The following is a 23,191-nucleotide window of genomic DNA, read 5'->3' on the forward strand; positions in this document are numbered from 1 at the left end:
CGAGGAGGAGGAGGAGAAGAGAATGACAGCAAATAATAATAATAATAATAATAATAATAATAATAATAATATATTTTCAATAGATGTAGGTTGGTAGACAGCAACCACCCAGGGAAGTACTACCGTCCTGCCAGATGACTGTGAAACAAAAACCTGTAATTGTTTTGCATGATGGTAGGATTGCTGGTTTCTTTTTCTGTCTCATAAACACGCTAAGATAACAGGGATATCTTGCTACTCCTACTTACACTTTGGTCACACTTCATAGACACGCACATGCATATACATATATACATACATCTAGGTTTTTCTCCTTTTTCTAAATAGCTCTTGTTCTTTTTTATTTCTTCTATTGTCCATGGGGAAGTGGCAAATGAATCTTTCCTCCGTAAGCCATGCGTGTCGTATGAGGCGACTAAAATGCCGGGAGCAATGGGCTAGTAACCCCTTCTCCTGTATACAATTACTAAAAAAGAGAAGAAGAAAAACTTTATAAAAAGCAGTAATGTTAAATGATCAGTTATGGAAGGAGAAAAGAGAATATGAATGTGTAAATTCAAGAATTATGTGGATTAAAGTAAAGGTTGGATGCGAGAAGTGGGTCATAATAAGCGTGTATGCACCTGGAGAAGAGAGGAATGCAGAGGAGAGAGAGAGATTTTGGGAGATGTTAAGTGAATGTATAGGAGCCTTTGAACCAAGTGAGAGAGTAATTGTGGTAGGGGACTTGAATGCTAAAGTAGGAGAAACTTTTAGAGAGGGTGTGGTAGGTAAGTTTGGGGTGCCAGGTGTAAATGATAATGGGAGCCCTTTGATTGAACTTTGTATAGAAAGGGGTTTGGTTATAGGTAATACATATTTTAAGAAAAAGAGGATAAATAAGTATACACGATATGATGTAGGGCGAAATGACAGTAGTTTGTTGGATTATGTATTGGTAGATAAAAGACTGTTGAGTAGACTTCAGGATGTACATGTTTATAGAGGGGCCACAGATATATCAGATCACTTTCTAGTTGTAGCTACACTGAGAGTAAAAGGTAGATGGGATACAAGGAGAATAGAAGCATCAGGGAAGAGAGAGGTGAAGGTTTATAAACTAAAAGAGGAGGCAGTTAGGGTAAGATATAAACAGCTATTGGAGGATAGATGGGCTAATGAGAGCATAGGCAATGGGGTCGAAGAGGTATGGGGTAGGTTTAAAAATGTAGTGTTAGAGTGTTCAGCAGAAGTTTGTGGTTACAGGAAAGTGGGTGCAGGAGGGAAGAGGAGCGATTGGTGGAAAGATGATGTAAAGAGAGTAGTAAGGGAGAAAAAGTTAGCATATGAGAAGTTTTTACAAAGTACAAGTGATGCAAGGAGGGAAGAGTATATGGAGAAAAAGAGAGAAGTTAAGAGAGTGGTGAAGCAATGTAAAAAGAGAGCAAATGAGAGAGTGGGTGAGATGTTATCAACAAATTTTGTTGAAAATAAGAAAAAGTTTTGGAGTGAGATTAACAAGTTAAGAAAGCCTAGAGAACAAATGGATTTGTCAGTTAAAAATAGGAGAGGAGAGTTATTAAATGGAGAGTTAGAGGTATTGGGAAGATGGAAGGAATATTTTGAGGAATTGTTAAATGTTGATGAAGATAGGGAAGCTGTGATTTCGTGTATAGGGCAAGGAGGAATAACATCTTGTAGGAGTGAGGAAGAGCCAGTTGTGAGTGTGGGGGAAGTTCGTGAGGCAGTAGGTAAAATGAAAGGGGGTAAGGCAGCCGGGATTGATGGGATAAAGATAGAAATGTTAAAAGCAGGTGGGGATATAGTTTTGGAGTGGTTGGTGCAATTATTTAATAAATGTATGGAAGAGGGTAAGGTACCTAGGGATTGGCAGAGAGCATGCATAGTTCCTTTGTATAAAGGCAAAGGGGATAAAAGAGAGTGCAAAAATTATAGGGGGATAAGTCTGTTGAGTGTACCTGGTAAAGTGTATGGTAGAGTTATAATTGAAAGAATTAAGAGTAAGACGGAGAATAGGATAGCAGATGAACAAGGAGGCTTTAGGAAAGGTAGGGGGTGTGTGGACCAGGTGTTTACAGTGAAACATATAAGTGAACAGTATTTAGATAAGGCTAAAGAGGTCTTTGTGGCATTTATGGATTTGGAAAAGGCGTATGACAGGGTGGATAGGGGGGCAATGTGGCAGATGTTGCAAGTGTATGGTGTAGGAGGTAGGTTACTGAAAGCAGTGAAGAGTTTTTACGAGGATAGTGAGGCTCAAGTTAGAGTATGTAGGAAAGAGGGAAATTTTTTCCCAGTAAAAGTAGGCCTTAGACAAGGATGTGTGATGTCACCGTGGTTGTTTAATATATTTATAGATGGGGTTGTAAGAGAAGTAAATGCGAGGGTCTTGGCAAGAGGCGTGGAGTTAAAAGATAAAGAATCACACACAAAGTGGGAGTTGTCACAGCTGCTCTTTGCTGATGACACTGTGCTCTTGGGAGATTCTGAAGAGAAGTTGCAGAGATTGGTGGATGAATTTGGTAGGGTGTGCAAAAGAAGAAAATTAAAGGTGAATACAGGAAAGAGTAAGGTTATGAGGATAACAAAAAGATTAGGTGATGAAAGATTGAATATCAGATTGGAGGGAGAGAGTATGGAGGAGGTGAACGTATTCAGATATTTGGGAGTGGACGTGTCAGCGGATGGGTCTATGAAAGATGAGGTGAATCATAGAATTGATGAGGGAAAAAGAGTGAGTGGTGCACTTAGGAGTCTGTGGAGACAAAGAACTTTGTCCTTGGAGGCAAAGAGGGGAATGTATGAGAGTATAGTTTTACCAACGCTCTTATATGGGTGTGAAGCGTGGGTGATGAATGTTGCAGCGAGGAGAAGGCTGGAGGCAGTGGAGATGTCATGTCTGAGGGCAATGTGTGGTGTGAATATAATGCAGAGAATTCGTAGTTTGGAAGTTAGGAGGAGGTGCGGGATTACCAAAACTGTTGTCCAGAGGGCTGAGGAAGGGTTGTTGAGGTGGTTCGGACATGTAGAGAGAATGGAGCGAAACAGAATGACTTCAAGAGTGTATCAGTCTGTAGTGGAAGGAAGGCGGGGTAGGGGTCGGCCTAGGAAGGGTTGGAGGGAGGGGGTAAAGGAGGTTTTGTGTGCGAGGGGCTTGGACTTCCAGCAGGCATGCGTGAGCGTATTTGATAGGAGTGAATGGAGACAAATGGTTTTTAATACTTGACGTGCTGTTGGAGTGTGAGCAAAGTAACATTTATGAAGGGATTCAGGGAAACCGGCAGGCCGGACTTGAGTCCTGGAGATGGGAAGTACAGTGCCTGCACTCTGAAGGAGGGGTGTTAATGTTGCAGTTTAAAAACTGTAGTGTAAAGCACCCTTCTGGCAAGACAGTGATGGAGTGAATGATGGTGAAAGTTTTTCTTTTTCGGGCCACCCTGCCTTGGTGGGAATCGGCCGGTGTGATAATAAAAAAATATATATATATATATATATATATATATATATGCTAAGTGTTTATTTAATCCCGATTTCATAGATTAAAGTATTCTTGTCTGGTGGTGAAAGTTCACCTGCAGCTAATTACAGTATGTTGCTTATATATCCATAGTGTAGTCGACAGGCTTTAAACCCGAACGATCAACTGGTTGAATAAGTCAAACAGGAAAATATGAAAGAAAATATTGAAAGCTTAGTTATAAGAGAATTTTTCATAATTATACACAGTAAATTTGAATTTATAGAAGAAATTGAACTGAAGTCTTTGTGACTCTTTCCTGTGAGTTTGACTTAATTATCCCGTCTTATCATTGCTATTGTACATAATAATTACATATGCAAAGAATTCATACATGATAAAACCTTTTACCTCTCTTAAAAAAAAGGTGAAAACTACAAATTATAACTCAAACTACAAAATATAGACAGAGATAAAGTTAATGAATAAATTAGAGAGATTATCGTCCAGAGGAAAAAAAATATGTCACTAGTCGATGCTTATAAGTTTTTGTCAGAAGTTAAATAATTCTTAAGACATTTAATGAATCTTAAGACATATGAGGTGAAAAACTTCTCTGATACGCTAGTAAATAAATAAACATTATTATAATTTGGTATACAATACTTATAAGTAGATGAACAATTATTCATAATAATATTATTATTGTGCATTCATGGAAATTATTTTTATAATAAGAATTATTATGAGTGGAAACTGTATTTCGTTAATCAAAGAAAGGAAAGAGTTTCCTGACGTGAGTTTGTTCTTTAATGACTCTCTCAGTGGATATATATTTACATTAATAAGATGCATGTGCAACACCTGGGAATTTTTACTACCTAAAAGTCTCATCTGTTAGAGCAGGCTTCTTCAGACAAATGTTGAAGTGAGTAATATATTGAAGACAGTTGAAAACGTGAGAATTTTAAGAGGTTTAGTCCCTCTACCGTGATGAAGTTCTAGAGGTAATTTTGAGGTGTTCAGTCCCTCAGCCTTGAACATCTGAACATTATCTCCTCATTTCTGTGAAGGTAGGGTAATTGAACACCTCAAAATGTTCACGTTATCAACTGTTCCTAGTGTATTTGCCACCTGAAATCGACTGAGTCTGCTGAACAGGTGAAACGTTTCGGCAACACTTTGGTATCTTCTTTGCCATTACGCTTCACCTCCTCAGCAGGCTCTTTTAGTCGATTTCAGGTGGCAAATGCAATAGAGACGGTTTAAAACGTGAACATTTTAATGTGTTCAATTACCCTATCTTCATATAAATGATAAGGTAATGTTGAGGTGTTCAAGACTGACGGACTGAACACCTCAACATTACACCTAAATCTTCATCAGGGCAGAGGGACTAAACCTCATAAAATCCTCACGTCTTTAACTGTCTTCAATATATTACTCACTTTTGCATTAGACTGTAGAAGCCTGCTGAACAGGTGAGACTTCTGCAGTGAAAATTCCCGGGTGTTGCACATGAATCTTATTCATCTAAATACATAACTACTGAGAGAGTCATTAAAGAACAGACGCAAGTCAGGTAGAGCTTTCCCTTCCTGATTAACAAAACACATTTTTATTATTATTAAAGATTCGCCGGTATTCTCCCGGCCCGGGCCTTTTCCAAGTGGTGGCCCGGCCTTGGCTCCCTCTTTAGGGAGTGTCTGAGACCTAAGTCTCCCATGGGAGGAGGCACAAGTACCTCCTCATCTTTGGGACCAACTGTCCCCAGGCCTAGCCACAAGCTAGACCTCTCTGGTCTGCCATCCCCGCCCCAAGGGAGCTAATGGGAATGACAGTCTTGTGAGCTGAAAGCTCCGGCTCAGGCACCTACCCTACCCTAGAAGGGCTGGGCATGGTGTCGATCAACAAAACACAATTACAATAGTTAATGACTCTTATTAGAGAAATAATTTCCGTGAGGAACAAGAATATTATGCAATATTTCCTGAAAATACTCAAATCCTTTGCAAAGTGGAGCATAAAAGGTTTTTTTTTTTTTAGTTCCTACAAAAACACTCAACAGTAAAAACAAGCAGCAGCTTTAAAAAGATGAATATCAATAACAAAATTAACACTGAAGGCAAGACACCTAGAATATACTTTTGCTTCTGTAAATACAAACTGATAATTAAATAGGTAATGACTGTGACATCTGAGATACACGAGCTCAGATAAAGATGCCACTGAATCATGAGTTATATGAGCGAGTGGTGATTCTAGTATTATAAAAGAGTTAGAAAGCTATGTTAAGCAATTTCTTGTCTTGTGAGAGATGAACACATAATGCAGCCTTTATAAAAAACATACATATTAAACTTTCTCTTATATAATGCTTTATAATTCTAGATGTTGTTACCATTGAAGTTTTACTCAGTTATTGTTAGCTGTGTCCTTATCGCTTCCTGTTGACAACAACTCTCAGTAAACCTCGAACAGCTAACTACCAGAATTTTTTCTTGCTTCAATACCAACTGATGAATTACGAGAGCGATAAAATTCCATACTTATATAATCATAAATTAAAAACATTTCACTAAAAAAATTTCAGTTCTACTTCAGTCCGCTACTTCATGAAGTCTTTGCTTTTATGAATCTGTGAGTTACTCACTTTCCATACTGAGTCACATAATGCTTAGACTCCAGTTTAAGCATTATTCAGCAGATGTACTGCTGAATAATACTTGAATGCAAAGCCTTGTCATGGTTTAATTTCTTCATATATCTCTGCAGTTCACACAGTCATCTCTTCTAATTCCCACCCACTCCCCATCATCTCCTCCACCTCCACTTCCACCCTCTCTTCATCCTTTTGTTTCTCTCGCCATTATTTTGCTCAACTCACGACTTCTCCCTCTCTCCCTCCCATCCCACAACCTTTCCCTGCCCTAACAACTCACTGTTATTCATATTATGGTTAACTGTGCTGATTCAATGTGTCTGTCGCTGTGACCTTATTCAATTGTTTCCATGAGTAATTTCCTGGGACAACTGAGTATAAATAAGCCAGAAGCTTAGAAAGATGGTAAGTTGTCTCTGAGCACTACAACAGTCAACATGGTAACTAAACTGTCCTCATACATTTATATAACTGCAGTCATTTAATATCAAGAGTTATACACAATAATAATGAAAAATACAAATTGTAAACCACATAAAAAATAAGTCAGCTTTCTGTTTTCAGGTTGGAAAAGTTTACTCGCTGATTGTCCTGTGTGTGATGATTGTGGTGGCCTGCGCCGGCAGGATTGGTGGAGGCTACAGTGGTGGTGGTGGTGGTGGTGGTGTTGGTTTTGGAGGATTTGGTGGAGGTGGCTTCGGCGGTGGACAAGGAGGTATGATAGTAATATTCGTATATTTATTATGGAAAATTAAAATAATGCTGCACAGTTTAATATGTATTATTGTTATGTTTAACGTTCAATAGTTTGTCCTGAATAAAATATTTAACTTTATTAGCGATATGACACTGTATAACGTACATCTTTTTCCTAACGAAATTGTCATTTTTTATTGTTGTTGTTTTCTGTTTGACAGGTTTTAGCCGAGGAGGAGGTTTTGGTGGTCACGGTAAGTTCTATGTTTTAGGACGTAAGATGGAAGGTTAAAATGGGAAAGGATTAAACAGAAAAAATAGTTGTGAGTAAACTGTAAGAGATAAATAAATAAGAAAGGTTAGATTGCCGAACTGCTTTGGATGAGTTCTAAGGTATTTATCTTTGATACATACTGACGAGACTCGGAAAGTTCAAGTTTAATTGTAATTTTAAAATATCATTTTCATGTAAAATAAATTATACTTTAAATAAGTTAACTTCTTCTACAAATACTGTAAATGATTCTTGAAAAGCTCAATGGTTATTTGCTTTCGGAAAAAAATCATATAAACGTAAGATCATTCACAGTTGTGCAGTATGAATATTTTTTGAATTATTTACACCTCCACAGGAGGTAGAGGAGGCCTCGGTGGTGGATTTGGAGGCGGATATGGTGGTGAGTATATTTGTACATAGTCTTATTAAGTAAAATAAAAAACAATAAATCTGTAATAATAAAAATCAAACAATTTAAGTTGGGTTAAGATATAATTATCTTACCATAAGGCTAACAATAAACTGTTTTCTCCACAGCATACGGCAAATAAACAAGAGTCTTCGCTTAATCAACAATCAAGAAGAATGTTTTCCAAATTTTTTCCCCAACATGATGTAACCTTAAATATTTTATAACAAAGTTTATTCTCTCACTTACATTTTTTTTACCATGGTAATACAGTTGACACAGGTGACATTCGTGAAATACATAACTTAAATGTCATATGAATTTTCTTCAACTGCTTATAAATATTTATCGTATACTTCTTGTGAGAAATTATTTCCTTAATCATTCGCTGTTTGACTCATGTGGGTTTAAGACCCAAGATATTAATAATAATAATAATAATAATAATAATAATAATAATAATAATAATAATAATAATAATAATAATAACAGTATCCCTTCAAAAATATTCGATATTTGCATGAGAAAAAAAAGTAATAGAGGAGCATAAGAAAGAAAAAAAGAAAATTATTTATATGGAATGAAGGTGATAGAGCTTTCACTCTCTTGTTACAAGAAAGTATAAATATACAAAACTTAAAATGAAAATATCCTACCATATTTGTTTTCGTGAAACTTGTAAAGTATGTAATTGCAATAAGTTAATAAAACTGAATCACAGAGTTAAAGTTTGTTAATTATTCTTAGCTGTTGGATGTAATATTAGAAAACACACGGGATATATACACTGACAGGTATATGTCTCTTAGCGTATATATGCTTAATATTTATTTAATCCCTATTTCGTGGATATAAGTATTCTTGTCTGTTGGTGACAAAGTTTGGTCCAGCAGACTACACAATGTAGCTTTAATGACTTAACTGTAGTCGATAGGCTTTAAACCCAAACGACTATCTAGTTCGATAAGTAAAATATGGAAATTATAATTGAAAGTGATGAAACTTTTATTACAGGAAAATGTGGTTTTTTTTCAGAATTACTCACAGTAAATAAAAATTTACTGCAGGAATTAAATATTAATTAAGTAAAACTAACTTTTCCGTGAGTTTTACTTAATTAACATTGAATGCTATTTTGGCATAATAATTACATGTGGAAAAAAATTTTAGATGATAAAACTTCTTAACACTCCTAAAAAAATAGGTAGAAACTACTACTTAAAGGTCAAACTAAAAAAATGAAGACAGAGAAAATGGCTAATTAATAAATTAAATGAGATATTACAGTTCAAAAAAAAAATATCACCAGTTTAGGCTTCTAAGCCTCTGATAAGCCAGCAAATGTTTAACTATTATTATAACAATGGTATATAATGTTGAACCGCAAATGAATACACAAATAACCCGCACATACGAGAAAGGAATTATGACGACGTTTCGGGCAGAGTCGGACGATTAACTAGTCACACACTAACAAATGAAGGTAAGGGAACCTGTATATATACAAGAGGAGATATAATAATAAAAAAGGGAGACAGTAGTGGAAGCAGTAGTGCAGGAAGTATTAATAGTATTTGTAGAAGCAGTAGAGAATAGTGGGAGAAGTGGTAGTGGAACAAGAGTCAGAGAGTAAAGCCAGATACAATTCGTAACACTAAGGTATTTTTATTGCCAAAACGGATCTCCTGCCAGAAACTTTCTTCACTTGATTTCAGAAGTGAAAACTTTGAGGTGTTCAGTCCCTCTGCCTTGAGGCAAATGGAAAAGTAATTTTGTGGTGTTCAAGACTGGCGAACTAAACACCTTAAAATGACGTCTGAAGCTTCATCAAGGCTGAGGGACTGAACTTATTGAAATCTTCACTTCTTCAACTGCCTTCAGTATATAACATCTGCACTTGACTGAAGAAGCCTGATGAACGGGCGAGACGTTTCGGCAGTAAAGAGTCACTAGTGTTGCACAAGTGACTCATTCATCTAACTACATAACCAATGATCGAGTAATAGAATAAACACCTCAGGAAATACTGTTATTTTCCTGATAAATAAAACAACATTATCACCCAAAACTTCTCCTATTATATAAATAATTCCCTTGAAGTAACAATAATATTACGCAATATTTTCAGAAAATATTGAAATCCTATTCAAAGAGAAAATACAATAATTTGCTTTTTAGAAGGCACAAAAAACATTCTAATAAAGTAAACAAATAAAATATTAGATTAATAAGAAAATTTAACGTACATTATTTTCACGGAAGGAAAGTGGAAAGAAAAAAATGTATTAGAAGAAAAATTTAGACTGTGATTAAGTGTTGAAAGTGTCCCTCAGAGAGAAGGATCTAGTTGATTGAAAAAAATAGATGAAACGAGATAACTACACAAAATAAACAAGGGATAAGAGAAAATAAAAAAAATATCTTTGTTACATCAACAGAGAAAAATCAGCAGCCAGAATTAAAAAAAATAGTGACAGAATATTAGAACATTATCCATGAGAAGGTAATTAGTGCTACAACCGACTCACGATGCATTACTCTAACAGAGTAAAGATCAAACCAGCGAGTGACATAGCCAATGAGTCGTCCAAACTAGCACTTACAGCTGTCGTTAGTGGCAGGCTGCAAGCCAAATGTAATGCAAGTCAAATGTAATTTTATCGCTCAAGGAAGCCTTTGTTGTCGTCTGTACAGACGACACAGAGGCTGAGAAACTACTTACCACTGCTGCTACTATCACTCTACAAGACCAGGGATTTCTTGTCTTGACTTCCCCAGCAACTCGACAACCTTATCACTGTACAAGCCACTGAAGAAATCAAGTCATCTATCGAAACGAGGAACCCGTGGGCCAAGGTGGACTTCATTACTAAAATACCCAATGCTTCATCCATGCTGAAGGTCACCTTCAGTGATGTCAACATGGCAGCCAGAGCTCTCGCTGAGGGCCTGGCTATTCACTACTTCCACATCAACCCAGCCTTCATTGAAGCAGAGAAATTCCAACAAATCTCAGTGCTGTAATTGTTACTCATACTTAAACACCACAAATGATTGTCCTACCAAGGACAAGAAGTTCTGCTCCACCTGTGGCCGTGAGGGTCATGACTTCAAGACTTGCACTACTACTTCACCACCTAAATGTTTGAACTGCAAGAATGACCACCATACTCTTGCTGCCAGGTGCCCTACCAGAAGAGGCATACTCAAGAAACAACAACAACAGCAACAACAACAACAACAAAAGAAGCCCAACCCACAAGCAACCACATATTCTGCTATCGCCAAGCTTCAAGCAGACACTACCAAGATACTGCAAGCCACGCAAGCTGCTTCCACCACTTCCCTGCCAGCACCTACTGCCGACTCCACCAAGATTCTCTATTACATTATGTATGCTCATGTACAGAATGCAGCTGAGCCTGGTTCCTTCAACACTACCATCAATGAACTCTTCAAACTAAACAATATGCCTGGCCTCACATTCCCTGCATCAACTAACCACCTTCCACCGAGATCCTCAACTCTACTTCAAATATTACAAGCATTACCGCTGCTCCACCGTTGTCACAACTTCCACTCGACACAGAGATGGACCAATCAGAGGCCACTGAGACATCGGCAAATCCCACCAATGAGAGTCCACCACCGCCTGCTTCCACTTCCACTGCAACTGACCAATCAGAAGTCTCGCCTCGACCAGCTCAGCCGCCAGCAAAGAAAGCTAAAACTCAAGAGCCTAGGGATACATCTCCCCGTGTTACTGCTACTGCTCCACCACAACAACACTCTCAAGACATGAATGGTATATACTTCTACACAACCAACCAGAATAAGGACGAAATGCAATCTCCAGAACTTGCTCATCGCCTCCAGGAGGGAACAGTCAAGTACACCCTCGACAGACCTGTCGCACTCACCACTGAAGAAGTGGTTCGTCGCCTCAGAACCTCCCTAAGCTTTGTGGGCCTTGACTACACCTCAAAGAAGAAATTAAAGAATCTCCTGAATGGGTCTCGTGAAGACGGTACCCTCCTCTAGAGACAACCAATGACCACTCACCATGAAGACAAGTTTCCCCAGCACTTTGCTGCCTGCTAAAGCTGGGGTGTGGCTCCAATGAACCCTGTTTTCTGTCTTTGCCCGACTGTGCTACTGAAGATGCCAAGCATGAAGACACTTCCCTATCGGGGAGTCAACGCAGATAGAAGAAGTTACCCTCCAACTGGAGGGCTCAAGAAAGAAGAAAGAAGATGAACGTCACCCCCCACCCAGGGGGCCACTGCCGGGTCACGATCTGGAGAAGACCCGGGACGGAAGTACCGGCGAATCAACAAGAAGAAGTGCTACACCCACAAGCAACATTAAAAGAGTAAATAAGGAAATAAACACTAAAGACACAACAAAAGCATAATTTTCCTAATGTAACTACAAACTGGTAATTTTTTTTTTTTTTTTTTATTTTTATTTAAAAGGACACAGTACAAGATATAAATAAATAAAAGAACACAATTATTAACCGTTTGAAAATACAATGACCTACCATCAACCCCATAGCATACCACAAGTGTTACATTCATATTGTATTAAAGAATATACCATCACCGAACAATGAAACGAACAGGATAACACCTGCTCAGAAAAAACATCAACAAATTCTAAACCTACAAATCATGCCTATTATACAGTACAGTAAAACCTCCTTGCACAAAGTACACAGATGATATGATGCAGCATACGAAGGATAAAATCATACATTACAATAATTAAACAAAGGCTAACCCAACCCTACAATAAAATTACAAAGACATACCACATAATACTTCCCGCAAATAGCAGGAAACTCTTAACATAATAAAGAGCGAGAGAGCTCCAGCACCGAACAAAAAAATTAGCAAAAACCAAAAACTCAAAATTTTATGTCTGTGTCCACATAAATCCCCCACAACTCTGTACAATTAGACCCCTTGCACAAAGTGCACAATAAATATTATTTAACATACAAAAATTAAAATTATAAGAACATTAATTTAAACATTAGGCAAACCAAAGCCGACAATAAACATTACATTGGTACATATCACAATGAAACTCCCCAATAAACACTGGGCAGGAAACACCCTCAAGTAAGACATAACATCATATACGCAAGTATCAACCCATACAACTAACAAAATCCTAACATAAGGTATCAAAACTGTCTAGTTACAGGACATGAAAACCTTATCTCCCTATTTGAAACACTAGTACATCATTGCTGTTTTTTTTTTTTTATATAAACAGTCTAAAAGATAATATATAAACAAATAATTTTTTTTTTTTTTTTTTTTTTTTTTTTTTTTTTTTTTTTTTTTTTTTTTTTTTTTTCTTTTTCCAAGGTTTAGTCATCATGGTTTTAATTAAGGTTATCCTGTATGCAGTGAACATAACCATAGATTCCAAATCCTCATTCATCTCCCTTCCACTCTATTTATAACCCTCCCACCATCCACACTACAAAGAAGCCTAAACCAACTCACCCTCATGCATCCCCCGGTAGGAGACCAACCCTTTGCCCGCCCTCTGGGTTCATGAGGAGGAGGCCCCCCACAGTGAGATTCCGGTAACCCTCCGAGAAGCTAACTACCCACCTCCCCCCATAGACTTGCCTATTCCTACACATAGTTCTATAAAATCTCGCTGCTAACGCTTTTATCCTCAACTCTCCCCTAACCTCCCTCATCCCCCAAGATACATGTAAATAATCCGTCATAACATACATTAAGGCTCTACCCACATCACCCGGCACCCCGGTTACATCCAACATTAAGGCCCTTAGGAATGGCCATTGCCCCCCCCCCCAAAAGTCTGATAACTCTCACCATCCATAACCTCACCCCCTCCAAAGAGGGACAAAAATATACCGCATGAAAAGCCGTTTCGATGTCCCCACAATGCAAGCATGAGTCCTCTCTCACAAGACCCATTTTATACAACACATCCCTAGAGGCCAATATTCCCATCAGAAACCGATATACTAACTCTCGTACCCTTGCTGGTATTCTAAGCAAGCCAAACTTCCTCCATATGCCTATCCAGTCATATGTTGGATATACAGCAAGCCCCTGTAAAACACCCTTGCCCACCACAGCACCCACCATTCGTTTGACCTTTAACGTGGACACCTGTTTAACATGTAATAAAACCCTCAACATGTCCTCACAATACCTCAAATCCCTTCCACACCACCATCTTCGTGCATCCTCCATTACCCTACCTACCCTGACACCTCTGTTCCCCCCAGTCCGTATATATCTTTGTTTAATATATAAAGCCATTACTCTATGACCCAATGACATCAGGCCAAGACCCCCACGTCTCCTCTCCGTCATCACCACGTCCTTGCTCAACCATGCCCTCCCAAACCCCCACACATACCTTAGAACCTTCCTCTGGATTTCTGCAATATCTTTTGCTCTTAAAGGGAACACCTCAGCCACTCCCCACACCTTACTGTACACCAGAGAGTTGACCACTAAAACTCTCTGCTGTAATGTTACGTCCCTAGCCCTTAAGCCTCCTAGCCTACCCAAAACCCTGCTCGTAACTAATTCCGAATTTATCTTCCTACTCTCCTGCACTTCCGCCATGTACCATATTCCACAAACCTTAATTCTGTCCACTACTGACCATCCCAACCCCTCCCCCAAGCTCCCTCCCACCCAATCCCCCACCTCTAATAGTCTCGACTTCATTAAATTAACTCTCATACCCGTAGCGGCCCCAAAAATCTGAATGATTCCACCAACTTTCCTTAGATCTTCCTCATGCCTTACCAGCACAGTAGTATCATCTACGTACCCCACAATCCCCCCCCGCCCACCCCCCCTAATCCCGTGTTCATTCATCACCTCATCCACCAGCCCATAAAATGGATTCTGTACACAGGCAAACAATAACTGAGAGAGTGGACAGCCCTGCCTCAAACCTCTCTCCATCAGTACTGGGTCCCCCAACTTACCATTAATCTGTACCCTAATAACTGCTCCCTCATACAAGGTTTGCACCCATCTCACCACCTTCTCCCCCAAACCCAACTGTTCCAAACAAACTTTTAAGAAATCCCTATTCACACAATCATACGCATTAGCCCAATCTAAACCAAGTATTCCCCCTCCGGTGCAGTCCTCAATAAAATCCCTTATGTGACTATGTCCGTCCCTCATACTTCTTCCCGGAATGCCAAACTGTCCCCCATGTATCACTGATCCTAGGACCTTCTTCAGTCTATTGCCCAGAATTTTAGCATAAATTTTATAATCAGCACACATTAAGGATATCGCTCTATAATCACTCAGTACTTTCCCTTCCTTCTTTTTCGGCACTAACACAACGATCCCGGTTTTCTGTGTTTTCCCCATCCTCCCACTGCGCCACATATAATTCAAGACTTCCACTAAACCATGCCTAATACACTCCCAATAAACTCTATAAAAATCATTCGGTATTCCATCTATGCCCGGCGTCTTACCCTGACTCATCCCGTAAACCGCCTCCTCCACCTCCTCCTCACTAATACTCCCCTCCAGCATTTCTTGTTCCTGTTGTCCTAATACAATATTACTCTGCATATCCCCAAATACCTTCTCACTTGCATCACCTCTGTTCCTCCTCCATTTCTCCCTAAACCAATAATCTGCATAAACACTAATGCTGTCCGTGTTAGTAAGGCCTTGACCCTCCACATAACCTCCCCCCCCTGCAGCGACCACTATGTGCGCTATGGTAGTCACCATTTGCCTTTCCCTAAATTTTCGCAGAACGTAACCTGACGGTTGATCACCCTTTAACACCTCCTCTAACCCCGCTCTAACTCTAATTGCGTTAAACCTGTCATTATGTAACTCTGCAATCCTACACCTTAAACCATCCACATCCCCTCTCATACCTTCCCTACCCCCCCCGTCGTAAAACGCATTCAGTTGTCCCTCCAGATAGTTTTGCAAACCATACCGCCACCGTGCCTGTTCCCTACCACGTGCCCTGAAAAACTCTGCAATTCCTATCTTAGCCCTCACCTCCCACCAGTCAAGCAAATCCATCTCACCATCCCTGCCATCCCAGAAATGTGTCCACCATTCCTCAAAGGAAGAGCCAACATCCCCCTCCTGCAGTAGCCTCACATTCAATTTCCAATACCCAGCATATATACGTACTATACCATCCACCCGCAGATCAGCTATCACCGCCCTATGATCCGAAAAACCGACATCGAAAGCTCTCACCCTCTCCACACCTATCCCCTTCATTACATATATCCTATCTAACCTCGCCTCATAATTTCCACGCATGAACGTGTGCTCCACCCCATACTCCCCCCTCCCCACCACATCGACAACTCCTACATCCCTTAACACATCCCTTAGCGCACCCAAGACACATCCCGCCCCCCTCGGTGAGACATCCCCATACCTAATCACACAGTTCCAGTCACCCCCAAGAACAGTTATGGAAGGTAGACCCCGCAAATAATACATCAAAACATCACGAACAAAATCAACTTTCACTCTAACATTGTTGCATGCCGGCATATAAACTCCAATGAAACATACTCTCCCCACCCCCCAGTGCCCATCTACCCTCACGACCCTCCCCCCTCCCCCCTCCTCCCAACCCATGACACGCAATGGGCTGGTCTCCTTTACAGCCACTGCCACCCCTCCTTTTAATTGCAAAGCATTACTGACAAATAGGTTATAACCCCGCAAACGCAATTCACACCCTAACCTATGGTTATGCTCCTGCAAAAAACATACATCTACATCAAACCTTCGTAAAAACCATTCTAACCAAACCCTTTTGACCTCAGATTTAAGACCATTTACATTTATTGTGACACACTTGAACTTCCCAGAAAAGGCGGCTTACCTCTATGCCGCTGTGGCTTACTCAATTCGCCTTTCATGGTACCCATACCATTTTTATCATGTTTCCTAACCTGTCCACCAACCCCCCCTTGCCCTCCCCCACCGAGCTTCCCCGGCACACCCCCTCCCCTGGGTGCCTTCTCCCCCACATCTACCCATGACTTCTTCCCAGGTCTCTGCCCAGGTGTTAAAACCTCATCAACGTCCAAGGCACCCGCCGTCCGTTTGCGTGAGCTCTCACTCACACACATATCTACCTCATGCGAGTCCTCCTGATGGACTTCCACCACCACTTCCGTGTCCACTCTGTCATTCCTCGAATCCTCCACCTGTCCCTGCTGCTTATCCATCAGCTGCACCTCACTTAACTTCTCGGGTCCGTCCTCCCCGTCCACCGGCTCATCCAAGAACTCCTGCAGCACTGCTTCCAACATCCTCTCCTGGGTAGACTCCTCCACGTCCACCCTTCCCTCAGGCGATGGGGGGCTCTCCCCTGTCACCTCCGGGAGGGTAACACACGTCCCCATCACCTCTTCCACCTTGTCCACCTCCTCACTCCAGAGATTCGTCTTCTGTCCATCTGCTACCCCCAACTCCACATCCACATTGCACGGTTGCTGATCCACCATCCACGATAACGCCATCCTAGGGGCTTGCCTGCGAGGACACTGCGCCGCCATGTGCTCATAAGAATCACATAATCGGCAAGTTTTCCTCTGCCCCGCATAGTGGACAAATACCTGGGTCCTATAGTTTGTCAGCGTTACATACGAGGGTATTGGCCGCCTCAATGACATCTTCAGGGTGCAGGACCCCTCGGGCAGCCCTTCAAACGGCCCGTCCCTCCACACCCCCATATTAGCCGTATGAACAGTTCCATAATCGCTGAAGGCTTCCTGAATGCCATACGACGTTGCCTCAAATGGTACATTACGCACCTTTACCCATGTGTAATATTTCGAAACATCATGTAGACACACCTCTACTGCTGAATTAACACTCATCCTCCTTTCCTGGAATTCATCCACAATCCTGGAGTAAAAGCCGGCTCTTGTAAACTTCACAAAAACCCTTGACATTCCATTTAGGGCCACACCATACAATTCATCGTTCGATATCCCGTAGACGTCTCTAATGATGGCCGATAACAGTACATGCATCGTCGCACTGCTTAACGTTCCTCGTACTAATTCAATACAGACAGTATTCACTCTCCTGTTGATACGATCCGCCATGTTGGTGTCTAAGTCCAGCAGTCACCACCAGGTGGCGTGTAGGGAGACTCAAGAAGCGTCCTCTCTTCCCAGTGGTCGAGAGACGAATGGGCCAAACTGGTAATTGAATAGATAATGACTGTGACACCTGAGGTCCACACACCTGAGACTCAGGTACCATTGAATCTTCGAGTCAGACGAGCGAGTGGTGATTCTAATATTATATAGAAGATGGTAAGTTATGTTAAGCAATTTTTCGAATTGTGAGAGATGACCACATTATACAGGCTGAATAAAAAAAATCATGCATATTAGACTGTTTCTTAAACAATGCTTCACAATACTAGATGTCGATACTATTCAAATTTTACCCATTTGTTGTTAGCTGTGGCCTCATCACGTCCTGTTGAAAAATAACTCGAACAGATGACTGTCAAAAGTTTTTTTTTTTTTTTTTTTTTGGGTATTGATATTGATTCATGAAACACTAGAGCAATAAAATTTGCTTAGATTATAATAAAAAAAATTACAACATTTCATAAATTTTTCTTTTATTTCAGTTCACTATTTCATGAGATGTTGTTTTATGAACATGTGAGCAATATATTCACTTTACACATTTAGTCAAATGATACTCACAGAGCTGTCTGATTTTAAGGATGGTGATTAAATGTGAGTTTTTATAGGACACTATAGTGCCTGAGTGTTAGTGTTCGCATGAAAAACTATGATGACTGAGTTTTAGCCACAACCTTTTTCGAACGGTTCAAAATATAGAATAAGAGAATATTAATCCATGCTTACATCATCATCTTGCATACATGAATGTATGCATTATATATTTATGAACAACCTCGAATGCTTAGATATAATGCTTAGTAATACTAGAATGCAAAGCCTTGTTACGGTTCATTTCCTTATTACTTCATTGTAAAATATACAATCATCTCTTCTACTTACCCCCCCCCCCCCCGCACCCGAACTTTTCCTCCTCTTCCGCTTCAACCTCCTCTTCATCTTTTTGTTCCTCTCACCACTGTTTTGTTCAACTCACGTCTTCTACCCCCTCCCCACAACCTCCCCGGCCATGACAACTAACTCTTGCTTATATTATGGTTAACTGTGGTGACTTAAAGTGTGTGTCACTGTGACCTTATTCAGTTCTTTCCATGAGCAATTTCCTGGGGCACCTGAGTATAAATAACCCAGAAGCTGAGGGCGGTGGTCAGTTGTCTCAGAGCGCTTCAACAGTCAATATGGTAATTCAATTGTCCTCTTTCCTCTATATAACCCCAGTCATATATTATTAAGAATTATAGACTATACCAATGCCAAACACAAATTGTCAAATACATATATAATATGTTAACTTATTATTTTCAGATTGGTAAAGTTTGCACCCTGATTGTTGTGTGTGTGATGATTGTGGTGGCCAGCGCCGGCAGGATTGGTGGAGGCTACAGTGGTGGTGGAGGATTTGGTGGAGGTGGCTTCGGCGGAGGTATGATAGAAACAATCGTATATTTATGATGGAAAATTTAATATTGCTTCACAGTTTAGTATGTAATAATAATATGTATGTAATAATAATAATAATAATAATAATAATAATAATAATAATAATAATAACGTTGTTTCCATAAATATGAATGTACTTCGTTGTTCATTCATAGTAAATGGCTAAAAAAATTGTTTTAATTATTTAACCTAAAAAAATTAACTATAATAGTGACGTGACACTGCACAACGTGCAAATTTTTGCGAGCAAAACTGTCATTTCATTTTTTTTCTGCTTGACAGGTTTTAGCCGAGGAGGTGGTTTTGGTGGTTACGGTAAGTTCTATTTTTAGCCGTCAGATCGTAGACAGGAATGAGGAAGGGAACATATGAGTGAGGATATAGGATAAAAAAAATGACTTGTGAGTAAACTGTAAGATACAAGTAAGAAACTTTACGTTGCCTGACTGCTTTGGATGGGTTTTAAGAGAGTTATTTTTGCCGCATAGTTACCAGACTCGGAAAGTTTAAGTTTAATTATTTTGTAAAATTTAATTTTTATGAAATTAAATTACACTTTAAATAAGTTAACTTCCTCTACAAATAAGGTAAATTATTCTTAAGTAAGCTCAGTGGTTCTTTGCTTTTTGACAAAAAAAAATCATGAAAACAAAAAAATCATTCACAGTTATGCAATATATTTTTTGAGTTTATTAAATATCCACAGGAGGTAGAGGAAGCTTCGGTGGTGGATTTGGAGGTGGATCTGGAGGTGGATATGGTGGTGAGTAAATTTTGTTCATAGTTTTGTTCAGAAAAACAATAGTATATCTAAAATAATGAAAATCAAACAATTATAGTTTGGTTAAGATATTATTATCTTACGATATGACTAACATTATTTTTTCTTCACAGCATACGGCAAATAAACAAGAATCTTCCTTGACTCAACAATCAATTTGAACTTTTTCCAAATTTCTTCCCCAGCAACAAGATGTAACCAAGTGCATTCATTGTATTGAACCTTAAATATTATGTAATAAACTTTATTCTCTGCATTACATATTTTTCTCACCATGATAATACATGAGACATAAGTGATTCATGTAATATATCTTTCAATGTCATATTTATTTTCTGAAACAACTTACTGATTCTTATTGTATATTTCCTGTGAAAATTATTACTTTAATTATCAGTCGTTGTTCGACCATGTGGGTTTAGCACCCAAGATAATAATAATAATAATAATAATAATAATAATAATAATAATAATAATAATAATAATTTTTAATTTATTAAACCATGCAAAAAAAACTAATATGAAATACAGGTCAAAATATTTTCTCTCCCCTGTTACAAGAAAGTATAAATAAAAAAATAAAAAAATATTTTAACGTATTTGTTTTCATGAAACTTGAAAGTTTGTTATTGTAATAAGTAATTAAATTTGAATCTCAGACTAGAGGTTTGTTAATTATTCTTAACTGTTGTGAGTAATATTGGATAACACACAACATTATATGTATTATATGTATTATATATATATATATATATATATATATATATATATATATATATATATATATATATATATATATATATATATATATATATATATGTTTGTGGTTACAATTTTATAAAATCCTGCTTCCTGGGCTACTACACCAAGCAGGGAGTAGAATGAAATTAGCTCAGAGGCACCCACACCACCGTATGTATGTCCTCGGATCAAGGGTAACACACGTAACTTGGCTGGGTGCTTGGTTCTTGTAGGATTTATTGGTCTTATGAGTTAGTGTCATCTGATTTTCGCTCAGCATGAGGTGGGCCAAAACATCATGAGTTCGAGTCCTTGATTAGTCGCAGTGATATATACAATGAAATGTGTTTGTCTCTCAGCGTATATATGCTGAGTGTTTATTAAATCCCTATTTCATGTATTAAAGTATTCTTGTCAGGTGGTGAAAGGTTACGTGCAGAACACGACAATATTCAGCTTCAGTGTCCATAGTGTAGTCGATAGGCTTTAAACTTCAATCATCAACTAGCTGGACAAGTAAAACAGGAAATTATGAAAGAAAATGTTGAAAACTTCATTGAAGGAGAATTTTCTCAGAAAATTTGCATTTGTAGCAGAAACTGAACTAAAGACTGACACTTCTCTGAGTTCTACTTAACTATTTTTTCCTATTATGCTATTTTACGTTGTACATGAATGATATACAATACCGACAAGATGAAAATTAGACACATGTACAACATCTGGGTATCTTTAATTGTAAACGTTTCGCCATCCAGTGGCTTTATCAATACAGATTCTAGGACATAACTTGAAGACAGTAGAACTATTTTACATAATAATTACAAATGCAAAGACCTTTTACATGATAAAGCAATTTACATCTAAAAAAATTGGTGAAAACTGCAAATTTCAGTGGGAGAAAAAAATTAATGAGTAAATTAGATGAGAGATTATTGTTTAGAGAGAAAGAAGTCACTAGTCGATGTTTATAAGTTCTTGTTAAAAGTTAAATAAACCAAAACCAGTTACTGTCTTGTGATCATCTGTTTATTATATAAGGTGAAACACGCTTCTCTGATACTCCAGTAAATGCATCACCATTATTATCAAAAAATATACAATACTTATAAGTAGATGAGTAAGACACATGTGCAACACTTTGACATCTTCTTTAAGGAAATATTTCACCTGTTCAGCAGGCTCTTTCAGTCAATTTCAGGTGGCAAATACTCTACAAACAGTTGATAACATGAACATTTTGAGGTGTTCAATTACCGTACCTTCATATAAATGATGAGGTAATGTTGAGGTGTTCAAGGCTGAGGGACTGAACATCTCAAATTTACGTCTGAAACTTCGTCACCGCAGAGGGACTGAACCTCTTAAAGTCCTCACGTTTTCAACTGTCTTCAATATATTACTCACTTCTACATTCGACTGAAGAAGCCTGCTGAACAGGTGAGAAAAAAATAGTGACAGAATGCTGGAACAGTACCCATGAGAAAGAAATAAGTGACAGTCACTGGCAACGTTAAAAATATAAATGACAGAATCAACACTAAAGACAGAACACCAAGAACATAGTTCTGCTTCTGTAACTACGAACTGGTAATTCAATTGGTAATTGTTATTATTATTATTATTATTATTATTATTATTATTATTATTATTATTACTATTATTATCATGGGGAAGCGATAAATCCGTAGGATTATACAGCGCCTGTGGGGGGAGGGATATGGAAGGCATTCCAGCTCAATTCAGGGAACCGGAGCACAGATCCAATTACTTAGAACAAGAGCCCCTCACCAGCATCAAGGAACCTCCCTTGACGGGGACAATAAGTAATAACAATGACACTTGTGATCTACACAGGTCAGACAAAGTGCCACTCAGTCATCAGTTAGACGAGCGAATGGTGATTCTAGATTTATTTAAGAACTAGAAAGACATGTTAAGCAGTTCCTAGTTGTGTGAGAGATGAACACATCATACAGTCTATATTACAAGAAATATTAGTCTCCTACATAATACTTCACAATAATATATCCTCGATCTGATGATTGCTAGAAGTTTTTTTTTTTTTGACATCGATATTGAAATCCTAGAACAATAATATTCTTATGAATATTTGAGAAATATTCTTACTTTACACATTTAATCACATAATACTCACAAACGTCCGTTTTTCAAGGATGATGACAAAATGTGAACTGTGGAATGGAAAACTAAATTGTTTGAGTGTTAGTCACTAGCACATTAGCGCACTCAGCTTACACACTAAGGTCCGTGGTTCAATGCAATACGGAAGGAAACATTAGGACGTGTTTCTTTAAGACACCTGCTGTCTGTTCACCTAACAGTAAAATAGGTATCTGAGTGTTAGTCGAGTAGTGTGGGTCGCATCCTGGAACAAAAACATCTAATTTGCCCGAAATGTTCTGCATAACAAGAGGCTTTCTATATAGTAGTGTATTATTCATGCCAACTAGGCCTGTATACATTGTACATGTACCTGTAGAAATAAAGATTATTATTAATTATTATT

General features: G+C 38.6%; 1 protein-coding gene and 1 long non-coding RNA gene across 2 annotated transcripts; both read left to right on the top strand.

The window, feature by feature from the left end:
• The first annotated feature begins 6,692 nt into the window (after positions 1-6,692).
• LOC138852021 (uncharacterized) lies at positions 6,693-7,757 on the top strand. The gene is made up of 4 exons (XR_011391535.1): positions 6,693-6,834; positions 7,037-7,069; positions 7,448-7,492; positions 7,630-7,757. It is a non-coding gene; the product is annotated as an uncharacterized lncRNA (long non-coding RNA).
• Positions 7,758-18,790: 11,033 nt separating this feature from the next.
• Positions 18,791-20,176, top strand: LOC128705202 (uncharacterized). Its single transcript, XM_053800429.2, has 5 exons — positions 18,791-18,880; positions 19,005-19,122; positions 19,422-19,454; positions 19,846-19,902; positions 20,034-20,176. Exons 1-5 carry the CDS (start codon positions 18,791-18,793, stop codon positions 20,045-20,047), a joined length of 312 nt encoding a protein of 103 aa, XP_053656404.2. The 3' UTR covers positions 20,048-20,176.
• Positions 20,177-23,191: the final 3,015 nt, after the last annotated feature.

This window comes from Cherax quadricarinatus, unplaced genomic scaffold (assembly GCF_038502225.1).
Source record: "Cherax quadricarinatus isolate ZL_2023a unplaced genomic scaffold, ASM3850222v1 Contig3422, whole genome shotgun sequence".
Classification (NCBI taxonomy): domain Eukaryota; kingdom Metazoa; phylum Arthropoda; class Malacostraca; order Decapoda; family Parastacidae; genus Cherax; species Cherax quadricarinatus.

Coding starts and splice junctions, on each gene's coding strand:
- LOC128705202 (XM_053800429.2), top strand. CDS start 18,791: ATGAGCAATTTCCTGGGGCACCTGAGTATAAATAACCCAGAAGCTGAG. Junction 19,123..19,421: donor TGGAGGTGGCTTCGGCGGAG/GTATGATAGAAA, acceptor TCTGCTTGACAG/GTTTTAGCCGAGGAGGTGGT. Junction 19,455..19,845: donor AGGTGGTTTTGGTGGTTACG/GTAAGTTCTATT, acceptor AAATATCCACAG/GAGGTAGAGGAAGCTTCGGT.